Here is an 18944-nt window from a genome sequence, read left to right on the forward strand (position 1 = left end):
AGCATGTTTTACTTGTTTCAGTGATCATACAGTTTATTTATTATTTAATTGTGCGTGTACTCTGTTCTTAGGATGCCTTCCAGAAGTAATGTGAAGTATTTTTCCCTTAATGATAACTTGAAAGTATATCTACTAAAAAGAAAACTTTCAGAAGATTATTTTGTTTAGGAGTCAGATTTGGGCTGAAATCTTGGATATGTTATTTTTCACCATTGTTATCTTGCGCATTAACTTCTGAGGAATAACACAGGTGTTATATCTGAATTATAGGAGGGGTAATTTGCATGCCACTGTCATTTTGTGGAACAAACAGTGGTAAAAATGTATCCCAATTTCTTATTCTTAGATCTTAGTCTCTAGTACAATACCTTATGTAGGATAAATGCATAATAGTAATTTTGTTAAGTGTACAGGGAAAAAGGGTACAGAGGATCGGGAACCAATAGGGGAATTTAGTTTGAAAGCATCGCCGAGAAGGTGAGCCTTGAAATAGGTGAGAGAGTTCATCATTTGAATTTCTTAGGGAAATAGCCTTCAGGGAGGGCATTAGCCCTAATGTGGGCTGTCTCAGGCATGTTCAAGGAGCAGTGTAGTTGTCCTGTGCAGTATGTTAGAGGATTTAAGTCACATAGCTAAAACACATTTTTTGCAAAACTATACTTATTCTTACTATGTACACTGTTTCCTATTATTTTCCTTTTTTTTGTTTTGATCCTATTCTGTGCTTTATTTATTTTAAGGAAATTGCTGATCTGACCCAATAAGGTAGAGCTTCCTAACAAGGTTGCTGGTAATATAGATCTCCTTTACCCTTTGCCCAGATGCCTCCACTAGGAGTAGCTTTGACTGTTCACCCCAGGGTGACCCCAGTAAGCAAAATTAAAAATATTCTCTGCGTTTGACAGGGTGAGTAACAACCTGTAGTTCTAATAACTTAAAATGTTAATACAAAAAGTTTTCTGATACATTTTTTGATTCCTGAAAGCAGTATACTTTCATGGTAAAGAAAAGCATAATGAAGAAAAAACTGCATACCCCAACTACTGATAACATTTTAATGTGCCATAAACCCTTGAGTAATGTGGGTATAAGCATCACTAACCTGCCCCATACACAGTTGAAGGTCTTTGTATAACTTTTGACTCCCCCAAAACTTAACTACAAATAGCCTACTGTTGACCAAGAGGCCTTACCAAAGACAAACAGTTGGTTAACACATATTTTATGTTATTTTTATTAGATACCGTATCCACACATTAGAGTACGTTAGAGAAAAAAATGTTAATAAAAATAATAAGGAAGAGAAATACATTTACAGAATTATATGTATTTATTGAAAAAAAAATCACGTGTAAGTGTAACCTGTGTTGTTCAAGGGTCAATTGTATGTCCTTCCATTTTTTTTCCTGTGTGTATTTGAAAGATCTTTTAACAGTAACAGGTATATTTTAAACAAGGCAGGGCTGGGCTCCTGCTCTTGTTTGATTCTGGTATAGAGTGGTAGACCGCTGGTTATGTGGGACTTCAGAAGGAAAAGATGCCCACATGTGTACATGTACGTGTACTAATATAACTTGGAAATGACACCTAGCTTGACCACTTAACTTTTACAAGTTAAAGGTTAAAGAAGTTAACCTTTCTGTGCTTCCATTTTCTTACCTATCAAATGGGAATAAAGACCTCCTGACTACAGAGATTTGGGAAGACAAAATGAGACTCTGAATGTGTTCATGGGACATGGTAGGCACTTAAACTTCTCTGGTTTCTGCCACATATTAGGTGCTCAAGAAATGTTTAGATGAGGAAATCAGTAGGTGAGTGAATGAATCATTTCCCTTTTTTGTAATTTTAAAATTGCCCATCCAGTGGTATTAAAATTGTGTACACTGAAGTGATGAGCTGGTGCGGCTAGCTTCCAGCCTTCCAGCCCCTATGGTCCTCCAGTGGTGATTGCAATGTCACCATTAGACTATTGCCTAGCAATGCGACTATTAAGTAAGTTACCTGCCTAGCTCTGTTTTACAACTGTACTTAGTTTTGTACTTATATTCATTATACAGTAATGAACCCTGTTCAGCCACTAGTTTGAACAAGTCACTTTTAGCCTATTTGCTTTCATTTAACGAATGTTTGCACTTACTGTTGTCAGGTATTGCAAAGGTTCAGTTTCCTTTTTTAAAAAATAGGGAAATGTAATGTCTACTTCAGCTTCAGAATTGCTATGATAATGTAAAAGATAATAGATACATTTATAAACAGTAAATGTAAGTAGTTACATTGGAGTATTGTTGCATGCTTCAAACACATGTTTGTTACTTGGATTTTTTTTCCCAGGAAGCCTAAATATGCAATATACATCCCTTTTAGGGAGAGTTGGTGCATTATGGAAATAGCTCTAGGTCTGGATTTCCAGGACAGCTGACAATACTAGAAGGTAGAGTGACTTCACAGCTGGAAAGGCTTAGTTCATTCCTTGTCTACTTCCTTGTAGCTATCTGATATTAAGCCAGTTTCTTTATCTCTCTGATCCTCAAATTTTCTATTTTAAAAGTGGGGATAATTTCGCATGGTTGTAACATTGGAGATATAAAGTACTTTGCATCACCTGGTATATAGGACATATTTTTGTTTTATAAGGTAATGAATAGAGAATGAAACCTTGTCAAACGGATAAAGTCATCATTATGAAATGGAGAAAGTACCTTGGAGGAGGATAGCACTTGTGCTGACCATCTTTCTGTGCTTTTACTGTCTCTTTGCCCCTCTGGTATGAGTAAATGAATAAGAAGTTTTATTTTTAAAGTCTGATTCTAAATATCAGTGGTTTCTTAAAGTGCTTATTAACTTGTCCTTTTCCCTGGTAAGTTTTGAAATAGTGACAAAAGTACCTGTGATTGATAGAAATAAATAACTAACTTGATGTGAATTTCTGCTTTTAATACAAAAGCAAATGAATTCCTGTAAGTGGTATAAATGAAGGTGGTGAAACATGCTTTAAACTCCATTATTTGAAAGGTATCATTTGCTCCACATAGAAAAGCATCATTTCTATTACTTTATACACTCAAAATCATTCAAAAAATATGATTGACTGTTATACTTGACAAAATATTTAGAAAATGATGACAATTCTTTAAAAATATATAATTTTACTCTAGTTGAATTTAGTAAGGGAAGAGAAAATTATCACAGCAGATTTTTGGTCACTGAAAAGTTGCAAAAATAAAAATATTTGTGTAAGGGTGGAAGATTTAAAACTGCTAGTTATACAGTTTTATTTTTTCCTATAAGCCTAACTTACATACCATAGTTAGTCCTTAAATATTGCTTCCAGTGGGGTGTAAAGTTATTTACACAAAACATGTGTAATACCTACTATTTCAATAGGTTTTGGCCATTTTTCGCTAACTCTGGTTATAGATTTGATGAAAACTGAGGCTATGGCAAATCTTTTTGAATTTAGATACTGTGATAAAGGTATTTGGTGAGAACCTGTTGGCATGTAAGATAGTTCGTGATGGGCATTTTAACTTGGAACAAGAAAAGGCCATTATATCTGTGGTTTTGCTTTTCTAATCTCACGAATACACGTACAAATCCCTCCCATTGGGAAGATGGGTACTTGGTTAGAAAAGGAGGGTACATTGTGGTTTGTAATCCACAATGCTAAGTTACAAAGGCTTCCTTGCTATACACAGGTTATTATCTTGAAGAAAAAAGTGGTTTAAGGTAAATAATAAACCCTGGTTGGTGTGGCTTGGGTGGTTGGAGCATCACCCCATACATGGAAAGGTCGTGGGTTCAATTCCTGGTCAGGTAACATACCTAGGTTGCAAGTTGGTTAGATCTTTCGTCAGGGCATGTATAGGAGACAACCAATTGATGTTTCTCTCTCACATAGGTGTTTCTCTCTCTCTCCCATCCCCCTTTCTTTCCTTCCCTCTACCTTCCTTTCTCTCTAAAAGCAATGAAAACATGTTCTTCAGTGAGAATTTAAAAAAAATATAAAAAGATGTATAATAAGATGAGCACTCAAGAAACTGCTTTTAAATCTGAGAAGAATCTAATTTCTGTAGCAAAATAATCAGATTTTCAGTTTTCTCCTTCTCACTTGACCCATGAGGCAAGAGGAACTGCCTGGCTAAATATGACTGAAGGAGTTAATTGTATGTATGTAATTGTATGTAATTGTATGTATTTGATGCCTCAGCGAAGGTCTTTTTTAGCTTACTTTATTTGGGGACTACTGCTTTGTACTGTAGTACTAACTTCCCTTCATCACTTAGAGCTGTTACTTAAAACTGTTACTTATTATGAAAAATGGATTTTGATATTAGGAAATTAGCAAAGAGTGTGTCTATATTCCTATATGGCATGATTTTTGCAGAGTCTGTCATTTATTTTGGAACATTACACTATTTTGAAGTACAGCAAGAATAATGTCATTTTGTTCAGTGTTGTTTTGTTACAAAGTTGATGAGATGCTTTAGGAACTTAACTCTTGTTTATATCAATTAGCTTATAGTAAAATTTGTTTTCTTATATGTTATTTCCCTTAAAGTCACAGAACCTATCCACAACTTTAAGGGAGTACTTACTGTACTAAGTTAAATATCCCTGAATATTGTAAAAATAGAAGATATTTTCTTGATCACTGAAAATGCACTTTTATTACGGTTGTTTAAATGGTTTTTAGTTTCAGGAGGGAACAAGTGTGTCTTTAGGACACATTTTCTTCTATAAGAACAGGATCCTTGTATTTTCAAATTTTATAACCCATTTTTCAGGACTGGGGTAATTCATATCAGTATATTTTGTAAAGGTAATTAAAGCTAATTCTATTCATATAAGCCAAATGGGTATGTGAGTGTAACCATTTTTTTTTCCTGAAAATCACTCAAAAATATAAAGAAGCACTTTTCTTTATGTTTAGGTTCTGAAAGAATGTTTGTTAATGCCCTAGCTCATAAGTCCAGAGTGACACATCACATATGGGATGGCTAATTTTGTCTCTTGTTGGCAGTCAAGAGGCTCTGTGGTTTTGTTTGATTTGCATGCATGGAAGCTTTTGTTTGTCGATTGAAAGTTTGTAATTAAAGAAGCTGGTGTCTGCCTTACTGAAGGCTACCAAATGATTGAACTTTTTAAAAATGATAATTGTGATGCGTTCCCCAGGTAGTAGTAGCCTCCTAATTGGGAATTATACTACCCTCTGGTAAGTCTTCTGCTCACAGCCTTTATAGCATTTTATAGTTACCTGCCCCATTGCTTCTTGAAATGCTATTCTTGCTTCTTTTATGCTCCAGTAGTTAGTTCTCTGTTCCTCACTCATTGGGGAAAGAGAAAAGGCCTACATTTAAGAGACAGAAGACAGTAAGGAGGTAAATGTGGATGTTCTCTAATGTATTAAGAGCTTCTTTTCTCTCCTCCCACACATCTTGTCATCCAGTCATTTTAACTCACAGCTTAAACTATTGCCTCTCTGAAGACTGGAGTAGCTTGGGAGTTGGCGCTTTGGTTAGTGCCTTGGGCTCAGTTACTTTCTTGGTGCTTTAGTCCTCGGTGTATGAAACGTAGTCAAATTCAGTTTCTAAATTCTTCATGTTAGTTGGTAGAAAGCCCCTCCTCTCTGTGGGCTGTTTTCTCATTGACTGGGCAAGGCATATAAATAGTGAAATTGCACTAGATGAGCGACTATAAAGAAATTCTTTCTCCAAAATAGTCTTACTCCCCTTTCAGTTCCTCTAGACACCTAGGTTTATAACTTTGGCTTGTTGGACTTTTCAACCTTTTAGTTGGCTCTCGTGACCTGTTTGTCCTCCTTTTGAAAGTTTCCCCAAATCTTCTCCACCTCAGTACAGGCCCTTGTTTTCTTTCGTTGTTATACTCCCCGCAGTGTTTGTCATAGAGTATGGGACACTGATCTTTCTTCCGTCTTGAAATCTTTGTGCTCCTCCTTTAATGAGAAGCCTCTCTTATTATTTCCTGCTACAGCAGATATCAACTCCTCTATCTGGCTTTCAGGGGTATTATACTCACCCTTCTAACACTGGTTTTTTTAATTAACTATCTGGTTCCAGTTTAACCTTCCAACTTCACTTTCCAATACTGCACTACATGAACTTCCTTAGCCACGCTTTGCTACTCACTTCATCCACAGAAACTACTCTGTTTATCTAACCCATCTAGTACTTTGTGCCTTTTTCCTGCCTTCTCTCTAAATTTTTCTAGTCTGCTTTCTGTAAGCCTTACAGTACCTACATCTTATATCTTGTGTGCTAATATTTCATGCATGGTCATGAAGCTCTGGAAGGACAGAATGTGCCTTTGAACTCCCTGCAGGCCATACCTGATTCAGCACTTCCATCCCCGTAGGTTCTTATTCAGACACTGCCGTAAGCTTGTGGAAGAGCAGGAGGATATGTTCTGGTACGTGATAGGATTCTGATGACTGGGTAGAATGGAAAGGTGAGCAGATAGATGTTCAGCCTGTAAGGTAGAACTTTCTGGTGACACTGCTTTTACGGTGGATTGCTTTGTCCTGTAAGCTCTCTCTCATAGGAAATGTTCGATTGGACTACATGACCGTTTGGCCAGGGATGCTCTCAAGAAGAGGCCTGCATGAGGTGGCAAGGAAATAGTACATAGTTAGATAAACTAGGGCCTCTTCCATTTTGTAATTCTAAATAACTATTGTTTTCACCAAATAAAGTAGAGGCCAGAGAGATTGATAGAAATTCAGGGATTGATTAAGGTAATGATAAATTAAACAGTAATATTGATCATTTATAGCTAAGTAATCTTATAGTTTATGGGCCCATATTTCAGTGTGTTCTATAGAGCTCATGATGTTGAGAACAAAATTTGAAATTATAAAATATATTTTTGTGGCCTTCACGTTTGATCATTTATTTGACTACTGAGAGAGTTCCATTTAGGAGACTGTCTAGCCTACATAGATTCTTCATCTGAAAACTTTATTGTTTTAAGTTACTAAAAAATTTATTGGAACTGCTGCATTCATTTCACGTAGTGATAGATAAATGGAAAATTATGCTCATCCCACAACAATAAAGGTTGTGAACTTCAGTTGATTAGGACTTGCTTTTTTCCCCTCCCTTTTTAATATTGAAGCCAATAGTGTGTTTTTTGTATTCACTCTTAATTTACTTGTGAATTGATTTGTCACTTTTTTACTCGCTAGTTTGTCTTCAAGCAGACCAAGTATTTTAAGTTTTCTTTCTAGGGTGGGGGGAAGTCTCTGGGATTCTTCCTGTATGATGGATTATGTGTTCTTTTCCTATTTAAAATGGACCCCCTTTACTGTCATAATTTGAGTTCTAGTCCTCATGCAAAAATTTAGAAAATGCCTTCTATTCTAACTGCAAAATAAATGTCATTCATGGCCTCTCCCACTTTTAAGTAGGTGGACCTCTTTTGTGGTCTCATAGCATTGTAACAAGTCTAAAAATGGAAGAGCTTAAGGGTTATTCAGTTCAATTTATTGTTCATTTGGCAAACATTGTGGAATTTCTAACATATGTTAAGCATCATACTAGGTACTAAGGATATAAATGAATAAATTGATATAAAACTTACACCTCCTTGGCAAAAATAAAGTAAAATAAAGCAAAAATAAAGCAAAAAGACATTTGTACAGTGAAATAACTGTTTTATTGATTTACAACAGTCTTAGGTTTTTTAGATGCAAGGTCATTATCACACAAAAGGGCTATAATGGTCAAGATTTCTTGCCAGTCATATATTTGCTTTGGCAAATGCATAAAAATAGTCATGACTTCTCTCGTGTTTGTACTTTGCTCTTAAATGTGGACTACTGTGATTTTGTCTCCCTGTATTAGTTTCCTAGGGTTGCGGCAACAAGTAACACAAGCTTGATGGCTTCATTCACATTTATTCTCTCCCAGTTCTGGAAACCAAATATATGAAATCAAGGTGCTGGCAGGGCCACTGAAAGCTCTGGAGGAGAAAACTTCTTTGTCTCTTCCAGCTTCTGGAGGCTCCTGGCATTTTTTGTCTTATAGTTACATCATTTCGATCTTACCTCCATCTTTACATCATCATCTCCCCTGTGTGTGTCTGTGTCCTTTCCTCTGCTTTTAGGACAGTGGCTATAGAACCTATCCTAAATCCAGGATGGTTTCATCTTGAAATCATTAACTGATTATATCCGCAAGAAACCTAATTCCAATAAGGTTACATTCTGAAGTTCTGAATGACATGAATTTTGGGGGGCCCTGTTCAAGCCACTATGGCCTATATGCTTCTTTTTTATTTCATATCTACGTATGCATGGAACTGTAGGCAAAAAGAAATAAGCTACATGTGTGCATGTGTGTATATCTAAATGTTACTCCATAAACTAGAAAACAATAAAAGTAGTTAATTAAATACTTTTGTTGCATAAAAGTATTTAGGAAAGTAAACTATCTGCATTGATGGTGAAGAAAGGAATAATACTTTTTAAAAATACACTTTGTTTTTTAGAACAATTATAGGATCGCAACAGTATTGAGTGCAAGTACAGAGATTTCCTGTACTTACAATATATTCCCTGCCTCTATGCATGCACAGCCTTCCATGTTGTCAACATCCCCTGCCAGAGTGGTACATTTATTGCAGTTGATGAGCCTACGTTGACACATTATCACCCAGCGTCCATAATTTACATTAGGATTCATTCTGGGTGTACATTCTGTGGGTTTGGACAAATGTATAATGACACGTATTGACCATTATAATATCATACAAAAAGTAGTTTCACTCGCCTAAAAATCCTTTGTGTTCTGCTGATTCATCAATCTCCCCTTTCTAAACTCTGGACACTGTTCTTTTTACTATCTCCATAGTTTTGCCTTGTTCTCATATAATGTCGTATAGTTGGAAACAAATAGTATACAGCTTTTACAGACTGGTTTCTTTCACTTTGTAATAGGCATTTCAATTTCCTCTATATCTTTTTATGGCTTAATAGCTTATTTCTTTTTACTGCTGAATAACATTCCATTGTATGGATGTACCACAGTTCATCCATTTGTCAATTGAAGGACATCTTGCTTATTTCCCAGTTTTGGAAATTATGAATAAAGCTGCTCTAAACATCCATTTGCAAGTTTTTGTGTGGATGTAAGTTCTCAGTCCCTTTGAGTAGATACCAAAGAGCACAACTGCTGGGTTGTGTGGTAGGTGGATGTTTAGTTTTATAAGAAATAGCCAAACTGTCTTCCAGAGTGGCTGTATTATTTTGCATTCCCACCAGCAATGAATGACCGCTTCTGTTATTCCTCAACTTTGTTAGCATTTTCTGTTCTCAGAGTACTAGATTTTGGCCATTCTAATAAGCGTGTAGTGGTATCTCATTTTTATTGCTTTTCCTTGATGACACATGATGTGGAGCATCTTTTCATATCCCTAATTTGCCATCTGTATATCTTTGGTGAGGTGTTTGTAAAGGTCTTTGGCCCATTTTTAAAAATCAGGTTGTTTGTTTTCTTACTGTGGAGTTTTAAAAGTTCTTTGTATACTTTGGGTAACAATCCTTTAGCTGATACGTCTTTTGTAAACCTTTTCTCCTAATCTTTGGCTTGTCATCTTCTTCTCTTGACCATGTCTTTTGCAGAGTAGAATTTTTTAAGTTTAATGAAGTCCAGCTCGTCAATTCACTTTTTCATGGATCATGCCTTTGGCATTGTATCTAAAAAGTCATTACCAAACCCAAAGTCATCTAGATATTTTCCTGTGATACTTTCTAGGAGTTCTATCATTTTGTGTTTTTACATTTGGGTCTGTTCATTTTTGTGAGGGGTGTAAGGTCTGTTTATAGATTCATTTTTCTTTTCATGTGGGTGTTCGGTTGTTACAGCACCATTGTTGAAAAGGCTGCTTTTCTCCATTGTGTTGCCTTTGCTCCTTTGTCAAAGATCAGCTGATTCTATTTATGTGGGTCTAATTCCGAGTTCTCTATTTTTTTCCATTGATTTCTTTGTGTATTCTTTTGCCAATAGCACATTATCTTGATTACCATAGCATCATAGTGAGTCTTGAAGTGGAATAGTGTCAGCCTCCAGTTTTGTTCCTGTCCTTCAGTATTGTGTTGGCCATTCCAGGTCTTACGGCTTTCCATATACTCTGTCGTCCATTTCTCAATAGCCACAAAATGACTTGCTGGAATTTCTATTAGGTTTGCATTGAATGTATAGATCAAGTTGGAAAGAAGTGACCTTGGCAGTTTTGAGTTTTTCTGGAATAACTATCCATGTATTTAGTTCTTCTTTGATTTTCCTCATTGGAATTTTGTAGTTTTCCTCATAGAGATCTTGTTAGATATTTTGTTAGATTTATACTAGATATTTCATTTTGGGGGGGAGGGGTGCCAATTTAAATGGTACTCTGTTTTGAATTTCAAATTTTACTTATTTATTGCTGGTATATAGGAAAACAATGGACTTTTGTATATTAATGTTGTCTTTCGCAACCTTGCCAAAATCATTTATTAATTCTGGGAATTTTGGGGGTCAGTTCTTTTGGATTTTTTACATTAGATTATCCTGTCATCTGCAAACAAAGACAGTTTTGTTACTTTTATATTGCACCATATCAAGAAGCATGACTATCTGGTTGTCCCGCTTTTAGTGATTAAGAGTGTTCAATAACAGTGTTGATACAGTTCTGTATTAAGATTAACTCCAAGCTTCTCAAAAGCCTAGGCAGAAAAAGAATTACATACCATGTAATTCTCAGTGTTCAGTGCCCAACAGTTATCCTCTTTTTAGAATAGATAATGATTTTGCTGGAATTATGGATGACTCTTAAAGTAAAATATTTGGGAGACTCTCCCTCTTCCTCTCTCTCTCTTAATTAATCCAAAAATGAAATTTTTCATAATCTTGATAGATGTAATATAAACATCTATGTAATACTATTCACGCCCCTATTCCCAGTGCTTAGTACAGTGTCTAGCACCTAATGAATGACTCGGTGAAATATTTGTGGAACAAAAGAGTAACCAACAAAAGAATGTATGTAGGCTCTCTTCAGGGAATTTTCTTTTATCAGACATCCTGGGCAAGAATTACAGTGTAGCACGAAGAAAGTCATTTTTTTTCTCTTGGCATCTGTTTGCAAGTACTTGTTCTGGACTGTTACTTACAAGATCCAGTGCAAGGTACTAATTGGGAGACAATTACAAAAGGTACAGTATCGCACACATACACACCCTCCACCCCACCCCCGAGTTCCAGAGTGTGTGTGGAAAAAGACGTAAACAATCCTCATCTTGAGTTTTCTCCCAGTTCCCATGTTTTGTTAGTACTACCATTACTAGAAGTTTGGGTTTTAGAGAAACAGTATGTAGGGAATTTAAGACAAAAATCCTTTCCACACATTGAGAAGCTCATTCCTCATTCTGAAAAGCTTTTTATAACAAGAGCATTCTTCTCTGAAGGTCAGAGAAGTACATTGTCTATTCTAGATAAATTAGTTCATCCCATTTTTAGAATACAGTGAAGGACAAAACACAGATGACTTTAGTTTTTAATGGAAATCCATTCATGATCAAATAACTAATATGCAGGGAAAAGTATGAATTGCAACACATTTTTTATTTTCTGTGGTTGCTTTTACTGGCATAATTTGAGTTTAGGGATTATACTATCTGTATTTGAAATTTTTGGCATAGAATTTGTTTTTCTAAACATGTTTGTGCCTACCATATTTTAAGTTGTTTAATGAAGAATGTTGTAATTGTTTTGTTTCTTTATAAAAGCAGATTGGTTCTGACTCGTCCAAATGGGTTGCACTGATATTATAGGAAGGTTGGTTGTTATCACTGTGTAATTTAAGGGTTAAAGTAGCTTCCTGCTGTTATTCTATACTTAGTCCTATTTTTCTCCTCCCTTTGAACTTCTAGTTCATTATAATGCTTCTGGGAATACCAACAGTGAAATGTGTCTTGATTGATAACTCAGCTTCAAGGCTCTTACAGTGCCTGTCAGCCTCAGCTTCTTTTCTCCTGGGACCTTTCATATCTCTTAGTTCCTTCCAGCCAACCACAAACCTCTCGGCTTCTGCTGCCTACCAGCTTAATACAAAGCTGAGGGTAAGAGAAGTGGCCCCAGGGAGGAGAAGCAGTCTGGGTCCCATGGCGTTGGGACATCAGGTGGGAGGCTGCTCTGTCAGTCTGGATTAGAAATGGAAGGGAGCCGGTGCCTGGTACATTACTTCTTCCTGCAGGAAAGACATAGTTTTGTAAAGGGCTTTGAGAAGCTCCCAACAGAAAGCCCGTAAAAGAAAGATGTCATAAAAGTACACTAAGCTATTGATGCAAAATGCCCAGCAGGTGTAATGCCAGTAGAGAACAGTAATGCCACAGGGAAGGAAACATTCTCTATTGAAGCTTCTATTTTATGCCAGTGATTTTGATGCAGAAATATCTAAGCAAAAGGCAGTATACTTTTAAAAATTAACATCTATGTAAGTTTCCAATAAGATTACAGATTCTCCATTTTTCTAAAAATCTCACTAATTTGCATGTCAATACAGAATTCTCGCAAATGAGTCTTACTTGTTCTGTGTTCACATTTGAGGACCAAAAACATTGTACAATGTTTAAAATGAATTTACTTAAATGAATCTTCCTGTTTGTAGAGTCAAAAGCTTTGTTCTCTAAAGCAGTGCTTCTTGAACTTTAATGTGCATAGGAATCTCTTGGGGATCGTATCAAAACGGAGATTCTGATTCAGTAGGTCTGGGGTGGGGCCTGATATTCTGCCTTTTTCACACGCTCTGGAGTGATGCCAGAGCTGCTGGTTCGGGGACCACTGTTCGAATAGCAAGATTTTAAGTTATTGAGCCTGAAAACAAACTCCCTCACTGGAAATACTTTCTTATTTTCTAAACTGATTTACTAATATTTTCTAATAAAACACTTAAAGCAAAACCTAGCAAATACTCTTGTGACTATGTTGCTAACAGAAATAATATTTAATAATCTCTTCTGCCTGATACTTTATTAGCTTCTGATCCTGAAAGTCCCAAATCATGTATTTTCATGACTGAATACATGAACAACCTTAAAAAAGGACAATACAAAAAGTACTGGAGTTTTATCTACTAATGAACATGGCTGTTCTTAAATGTGGATATTCTGTGTGCTAAAGTATCTGGAAATCAGGCCAGAGACCAGCTCAGGGAATCAGAGGGTATTACTTGGGGTTCTGACGGCTCTTAACCAGTGAGGTACAGGGGTTTCTGAAATCCCCTCTATGAATTATCACCTAGTGTTGTGCTTTTTGCCACTACATTATTAAAAACAAATTTTAACATACACTTCACTCCTATTTGATGACCTTATTGTCTTCAAACATGGTAAAAACGTTTGTTGGCTATTTCCATTTCTGAACATCTTCCCCTTTTCAACTCCAACAGCCTCCCTGTATTCTTAGTGTATTCACATAAGCTACCCATTCATTCATTTAGCATATATTTGAGTGTCTATTATATACAAACAGGGTACTGCAGTAAGTGATCTGTGGGATACAAAATTAAATAAGGTACAGTCTCTACTTTCAAAGTACTCAGAGTCACCTACAGGAGGTAAGATAGGCCAAATAACTCATATGGAAAGGATTATTAACGCAGAAAGTGCTCTAGGGGTTCAGAGGAGAGAGAAATGAATCACTATTGTCTGGAACAATCAGGAAAGCCTTTAGAGAAATGATAGCTTTTCAATTGGGTCTTGAACACTAAATAAGCTTTCCTAGCTGTTGGAAGCAGAGGAAACTGCACAAACCACGTGTGGGGGCAAGAGATTAAGAAGACACATTTTAGGAATTGCAAGTACTGTAGATGCCGTGCATGCTTGAGTTTGTGATCTACAAGATTTAGACCATTTTCAAGTTACTTTTGAAGAGTCGTATAGTGATTTTTCTGAGTTACTGATTTTATACCCTTGCTAAGAGCCTAGTGTTTAAAGTCAATGAATGAAGCAGTGATTGGTTTAGCATTATATCTTAGTTCCTATTTATTCCTCTCTCTGTACTCATTCCATTTTTCATTTTACTTTATGTTATATGGAAGGACATTATATGTTTATTAATAATTTAGGATTTGTGAAGAGCTTGTTACAAGTCCTCTCAATTGCTAAGGGACTGCTGCAAGTAGAGTGGCCATATAATTTACTACCCAAACCGGAACCCTTTTGAAAAGGTGGTGGTGCTATTAATAATATTTCAGGGCAACAGGCATAAACTGGGTTTGTCTCAAGCTAGAGTATATTGCCAACTAGATTTGTTACTCTAACTCTAATTTATGTTGGTTGGAGAATAGATGGGGAGCTGTGTAGAATGTGACTTAGGAAAGCTAGTTCATGAGTGGTCCTAAATGCCAGGCTAAGGAGTTAGGCTTTTATACTGTAGACAATGAAAAAACCGTTGGAGGTTTTTATTGGACAGAAGAATGAATATATGCAAATCTTCAGTCAAGAAGATTAGTCTGGCCTCTATGGGCAGGTTGGATAAAAGGGAGTGTCATAGTAGTTCCCATTAAGGTTGTGTTTGAATGGTAAAACTTGAATGATCTGAAAGTACTAGGAAAATTTATTGATTGCTAAAATTAGTAACAGAGAAGCTTTACTAATTCCCTGCCAATGTGTATTATGATGTTAGTTCGTACTTCTGAAGGAGACCCTGTTGGGTTAGTGACTTACTTAGTTAATGTTTTTTCTCGAGGACGAGCACCGGGGCTTAACCAAGAGCACCAGGGCGTTTTGAATGTGCTGGGGCTGTAGCATGTGTATTTGTTAGCATTGTCACAAAATGTGGCCTAACACTGAGAGAGTGCTTAATGAAAAACCTTTCTGCAGTTTATTTCTAAAATACTGTCTTTTATCACATAATCCTATTTTCATTTTATCTTGTTTCAACTTAATGACTAATCTAGAGTTTTAATTTCACAGTAACTCCTGTTTCCCTAGCCTACATTTCCCCTTTTCCTATCCCTGAGGAGTAGATCAGGCTTTTAAGAAAAGGCATTTTCTACCAGGAAAACACACAGAGCCTCATGAAAGAGGGACTCTATGATTGAGGAACTGATTATTGCAGTAGTAGAGAAGAGGACACTCCAGATAGAGGGAACTATGTACACAGAGACGAAAGCAGAAAAATTGTGGGGCACGTTTTGGGAAAAGTAGCTGGCTGCTAAATGGCTTCACAAGCGCTCTGGGACCCTGGCTGGTGTAGGGCAGTGGACTGAGCACCTGCCTGCGAACCAAAGGGTCGCTCGTTTGATTCCCAGTCAGGAAACATGCCTGGGTTGCAGGCCAAGTCCTCGGTAGGGGGCACGCGAGAGGCAGCCACACACTGATGTTTGTCTCCCTCTCTTTCTCCCTCCCTATCTCTTCTCTAAAAATAAATAAATAAATAAAGCCTTTAAAAAAAGAAAAGAAAAGAAAAGGTGCTTCGGAAATATATGCAGTGTACTGCCAGTACTAGCCAGTTAGGGGCTCATGAAAAGTACAGGGAAATTTAAGGAAAGGAAAGCTTTTTAGTTCCCAAAGATACCTAATGTTTAAAATCCATATAATGGAAGACAGTGTTTCTATTTGCTGAAGAAGCTCCTGTTTAAAGCTAGACTGTCACTTTATTTTTTTAAAATGAATTTAGGTATAATATTCACCATTTCATTGATATGCCTTTCATATAAGGTCATATCACTAGACATATCTCAGACTGGGATGTTTAATATTTGATACAAGAAATGCATGTGGAAGGAATTATGTAATGATTTATAGAAGATTATTAGAGATGGCTCTCATTTTTTTCTGCAAGAAAATGAGCTAATGAACTGAAGAGAATGACTAATTTGTAAAATAGTTCACGTTTATGTGTATATATCTACATATGTTGTCTAAATATTCCATTATTAGAGGCTGTGTTCTCCATGACTATTAAGATCTTCCATTCAGAAATTTGTGTAGGTTTTTGTTTCCTTTTTTTAAAAAAAACACCTTAAGATCTTACTTCAAGTCTAAATTTAAAAATTAAATTAATGACTCTCCTCATCCCTTCCTGGTGTAGAGCAACTTGTCTTTATTTTACATAAATGCTATAGCATTTGACACATAAAGATGTTTCCCTAGGAGAATCTTGTTTCTGCCCAGGGCTGACATGAAAAGAAGCAATTTGTCAGACTAGTGGAGCTTGCTAACAATTCAAATAAACAACCTGTCTTTCCCTTACTAATGCATATTAATAGAAATGTTAATGATAAACTCCTCCTTTACACCCTACAGGGAGGAGAGATTATTGGGTCAGAGACAGTTTCCTTGCTTTGGGCCCTCTTAACCACCGTAGTTAGCTGAATAGTCTTACCAGTTGCTTTCTTATTAGCACACCGTTTATACAGCCAAATTGATCGTTGGTTCATCATCTTTGTCGTTATCTAGTGTGTAAAAGCAATTAAATTTAGAATTAGTTCTTGGTAAACATATATTTTGATAGATGATAACTATTCAAAAATGGGCTTTCTAGGATTATACAGCTAAGATCATTATTATATCTTTGTTTTCCACATTTTTCTCCCCTCGTTATACCACCACTAGCTTGAGAGCTCCTTGAGGTAGAGCATACGTGTACCTTGTCTGATACATTTGTGTCCTCAGTAGTACTTAGTAGACATTCTATAAATATAAATGACTGTTGAGTTAACTAATGACTTGACTTTGGTAATGACCAGCTTTGTTGCTTTATGACATTTTTGCATCATCTTCTTGAATTATTTTTCAATATACAGTCTTGCTGACCAATATAATTGGCAGCCCTGGCTAGGTGACTTGGTTGGTTGAAGAGTTGTCCCATACACCAAAAAGTTATGGGTTTGATTCCTAATCAGGGCACATACCTAGGTTTCAGGTTCCATCCTTAGTTGGGGTAATACAGGAAGCAACCAATTGCTGTTTCTTTCACATCAGCGTTTCTCTCCCTCTGTCTCTCTTTCCTTCCTCTTTCTCTAAAAAGCAATGAAAAAATGGCCTCAGGTGAGAATTAACAAAATAAAACAAAACAACAACAAAAAACAAACAAGACCAGGACCAAAACCCTACATCACCAGAACTGAGAATTATAGCTTCAGCTCTTAGAAATGTAACCATAACCAGTCAATCAGGAATGCCGATCAGCACTAGCCAGGTAATCTGCTTGATAGACCCCTGCCATCCCCTAAAGGAAAGTAACTTGGTAATAATCAACTCACTTTTTTCCCTAGTTAAAACTTCCTTGTTCCCACCCCCTGCTTCCTGTAAGTCTTTCATTTTGTACAGCTTCTCGGAGCTCTTTTTTACCTGCTATGTTGGATGCTGCCTGATTGAATTGATATTTGCTCAAATAAACTCCTAAAAATTTTAATATGTGTCAGTTTATCTTTTAAAGATCTAGAGCTTGTCATACACTGATGAGGGAAGGGTCTGTTAATTGAAGTATGGATAGTAAGTAATGACTAGCAAGGGAAGTCTGATCTTTACAGTTACTGAGGTGTTGAAAATAATTAAATTAGTTATATGGGTTAAATATTCAGGGATTTTAAATGATCTAGCTTACTTTTAGGATAGTATAATTTATAGACGGCTAGCAGAAATACTAGTTAGGTATTGGCTACACTATTGTGGGAACTTGAAAATAAGTCTAGTGTTATTCTTAGGCTTTATCTAAGAAATGTATAAATTTATAGCAATATTTCAGATAATTAGCTGGCCTTATTTACTAGCATCAACATGTCTCTTTATACCATTTAGAAATTGAATTGTAGGGAAATTATAAAATTTTTGAGTTGTGAGTTCTGAAGTGTCCATAAAATGGATGGGCAAAGGAGTGGTCTTTAGTGCCTTGATTAGGACCTAACATTAGTTGTCACTCAATAAAGACCAATGGTTCGGTGAATGAATTTCCATATACAAGCTATGGTTTGACCAAAAAGCTGTCCAGGCATCAAAAACACATAGTGTGTTAAAGGTGGAACCTAAAGATAAAATACTCTAAATATTACTTTTTAAAATAAGTGAACAATTGCTAATTTAGTTTAATGTATTTTTTCTTTGTTTTGTGAATGGCAAGCTGAGATTTTCTTTCATGAACTTTATGTTTCAGACATATTAAAGTGTAAGCAAAACAGTTTTACTCTCTTTTTACTAGCCTTTCACTTAATATATTGTTGCCACTAGTAAGTGAAGATGGGGCAAGAAGTGCTTTTGGATTACAATTAGAAGCCTTTTTGAATTCTCTTCATTATTGTGTTTTGTCTTAGAAACATGGTAGGATAGAATCAGCAAACTTAGCTTCGATTTTACATTCTTTCAAAACTGGTAATTATCTGGCAATTTTTTTCCTTGTGTCACTCTGTTGAAAGTATTTAAAAGAGTGAGTAAATTCTCAATTTACTCAATTATTGAGAAGTAATCTGTTTTATATATTTGAAAGTATAGGAAGTCTTATTTAACCAGTTGCCACGCTTGAGAAGTTGTCCTTCTCAAATGTCATTGATGGTAGTGAAGGGTTAGAGTAGATAATAAAGATTAAAACCAACTGATAAGTGATTTTGTAACTAACAAATGGAACCAACTTTATTCATAAATTTTCTTTTTAGACTTTCTGCATTACTTGCCTTTTGTGGAAACATTCATTAATTTCACTTTTCTGAAATTTCCAGGTAACTTGGGTTTTTTCTCCTGTAACAACTGAAATAACAAGTCTTGATACAGAGAATATAGATGACATTTTAAGTAAGTACTTTGATATTTTTTAAGTACACTTTCTTCTCTATAAATAGAGTTAGTTTATGTACAAAAATAAAATCTCAACTATCTGGAACAGTTGAGCTGGCATTCTGATTAATTCCATGTTTTGCTGAATTGACAAAGCACTTTTGGTTTTAAT

At 35.9% G+C, this 18944-nt stretch overlaps 1 protein-coding gene across 2 annotated transcripts in view; it reads left to right on the forward strand.

Moving 5' to 3' along the window:
* The window catches only part of ERP44 (endoplasmic reticulum protein 44), a 71321-nt gene that overhangs the window by 9468 nt on the left and 42909 nt on the right, over positions 1–18944 (forward strand). The window contains exon 2 of one of the 2 annotated variants that reach the window (XM_054584612.1): positions 18718–18790. The exons of the other annotated variant lie outside the window; for it this stretch is intronic. Coding sequence (XP_054440587.1) covers positions 18718–18790 — 73 coding nt within the window. The remainder of the gene's footprint in view (positions 1–18717; positions 18791–18944) is intronic. 2 annotated transcript variants of the gene reach the window in all.

Source organism: Pteronotus mesoamericanus, unplaced genomic scaffold (genome assembly GCF_021234165.1).
Source record: "Pteronotus mesoamericanus isolate MK-2021 breed Mesoamerican mustached bat unplaced genomic scaffold, CSHL_Meso_final contig_78, whole genome shotgun sequence".
In the NCBI taxonomy this organism is placed as follows: Eukaryota; Metazoa; Chordata; class Mammalia; order Chiroptera; family Mormoopidae; genus Pteronotus; species Pteronotus mesoamericanus.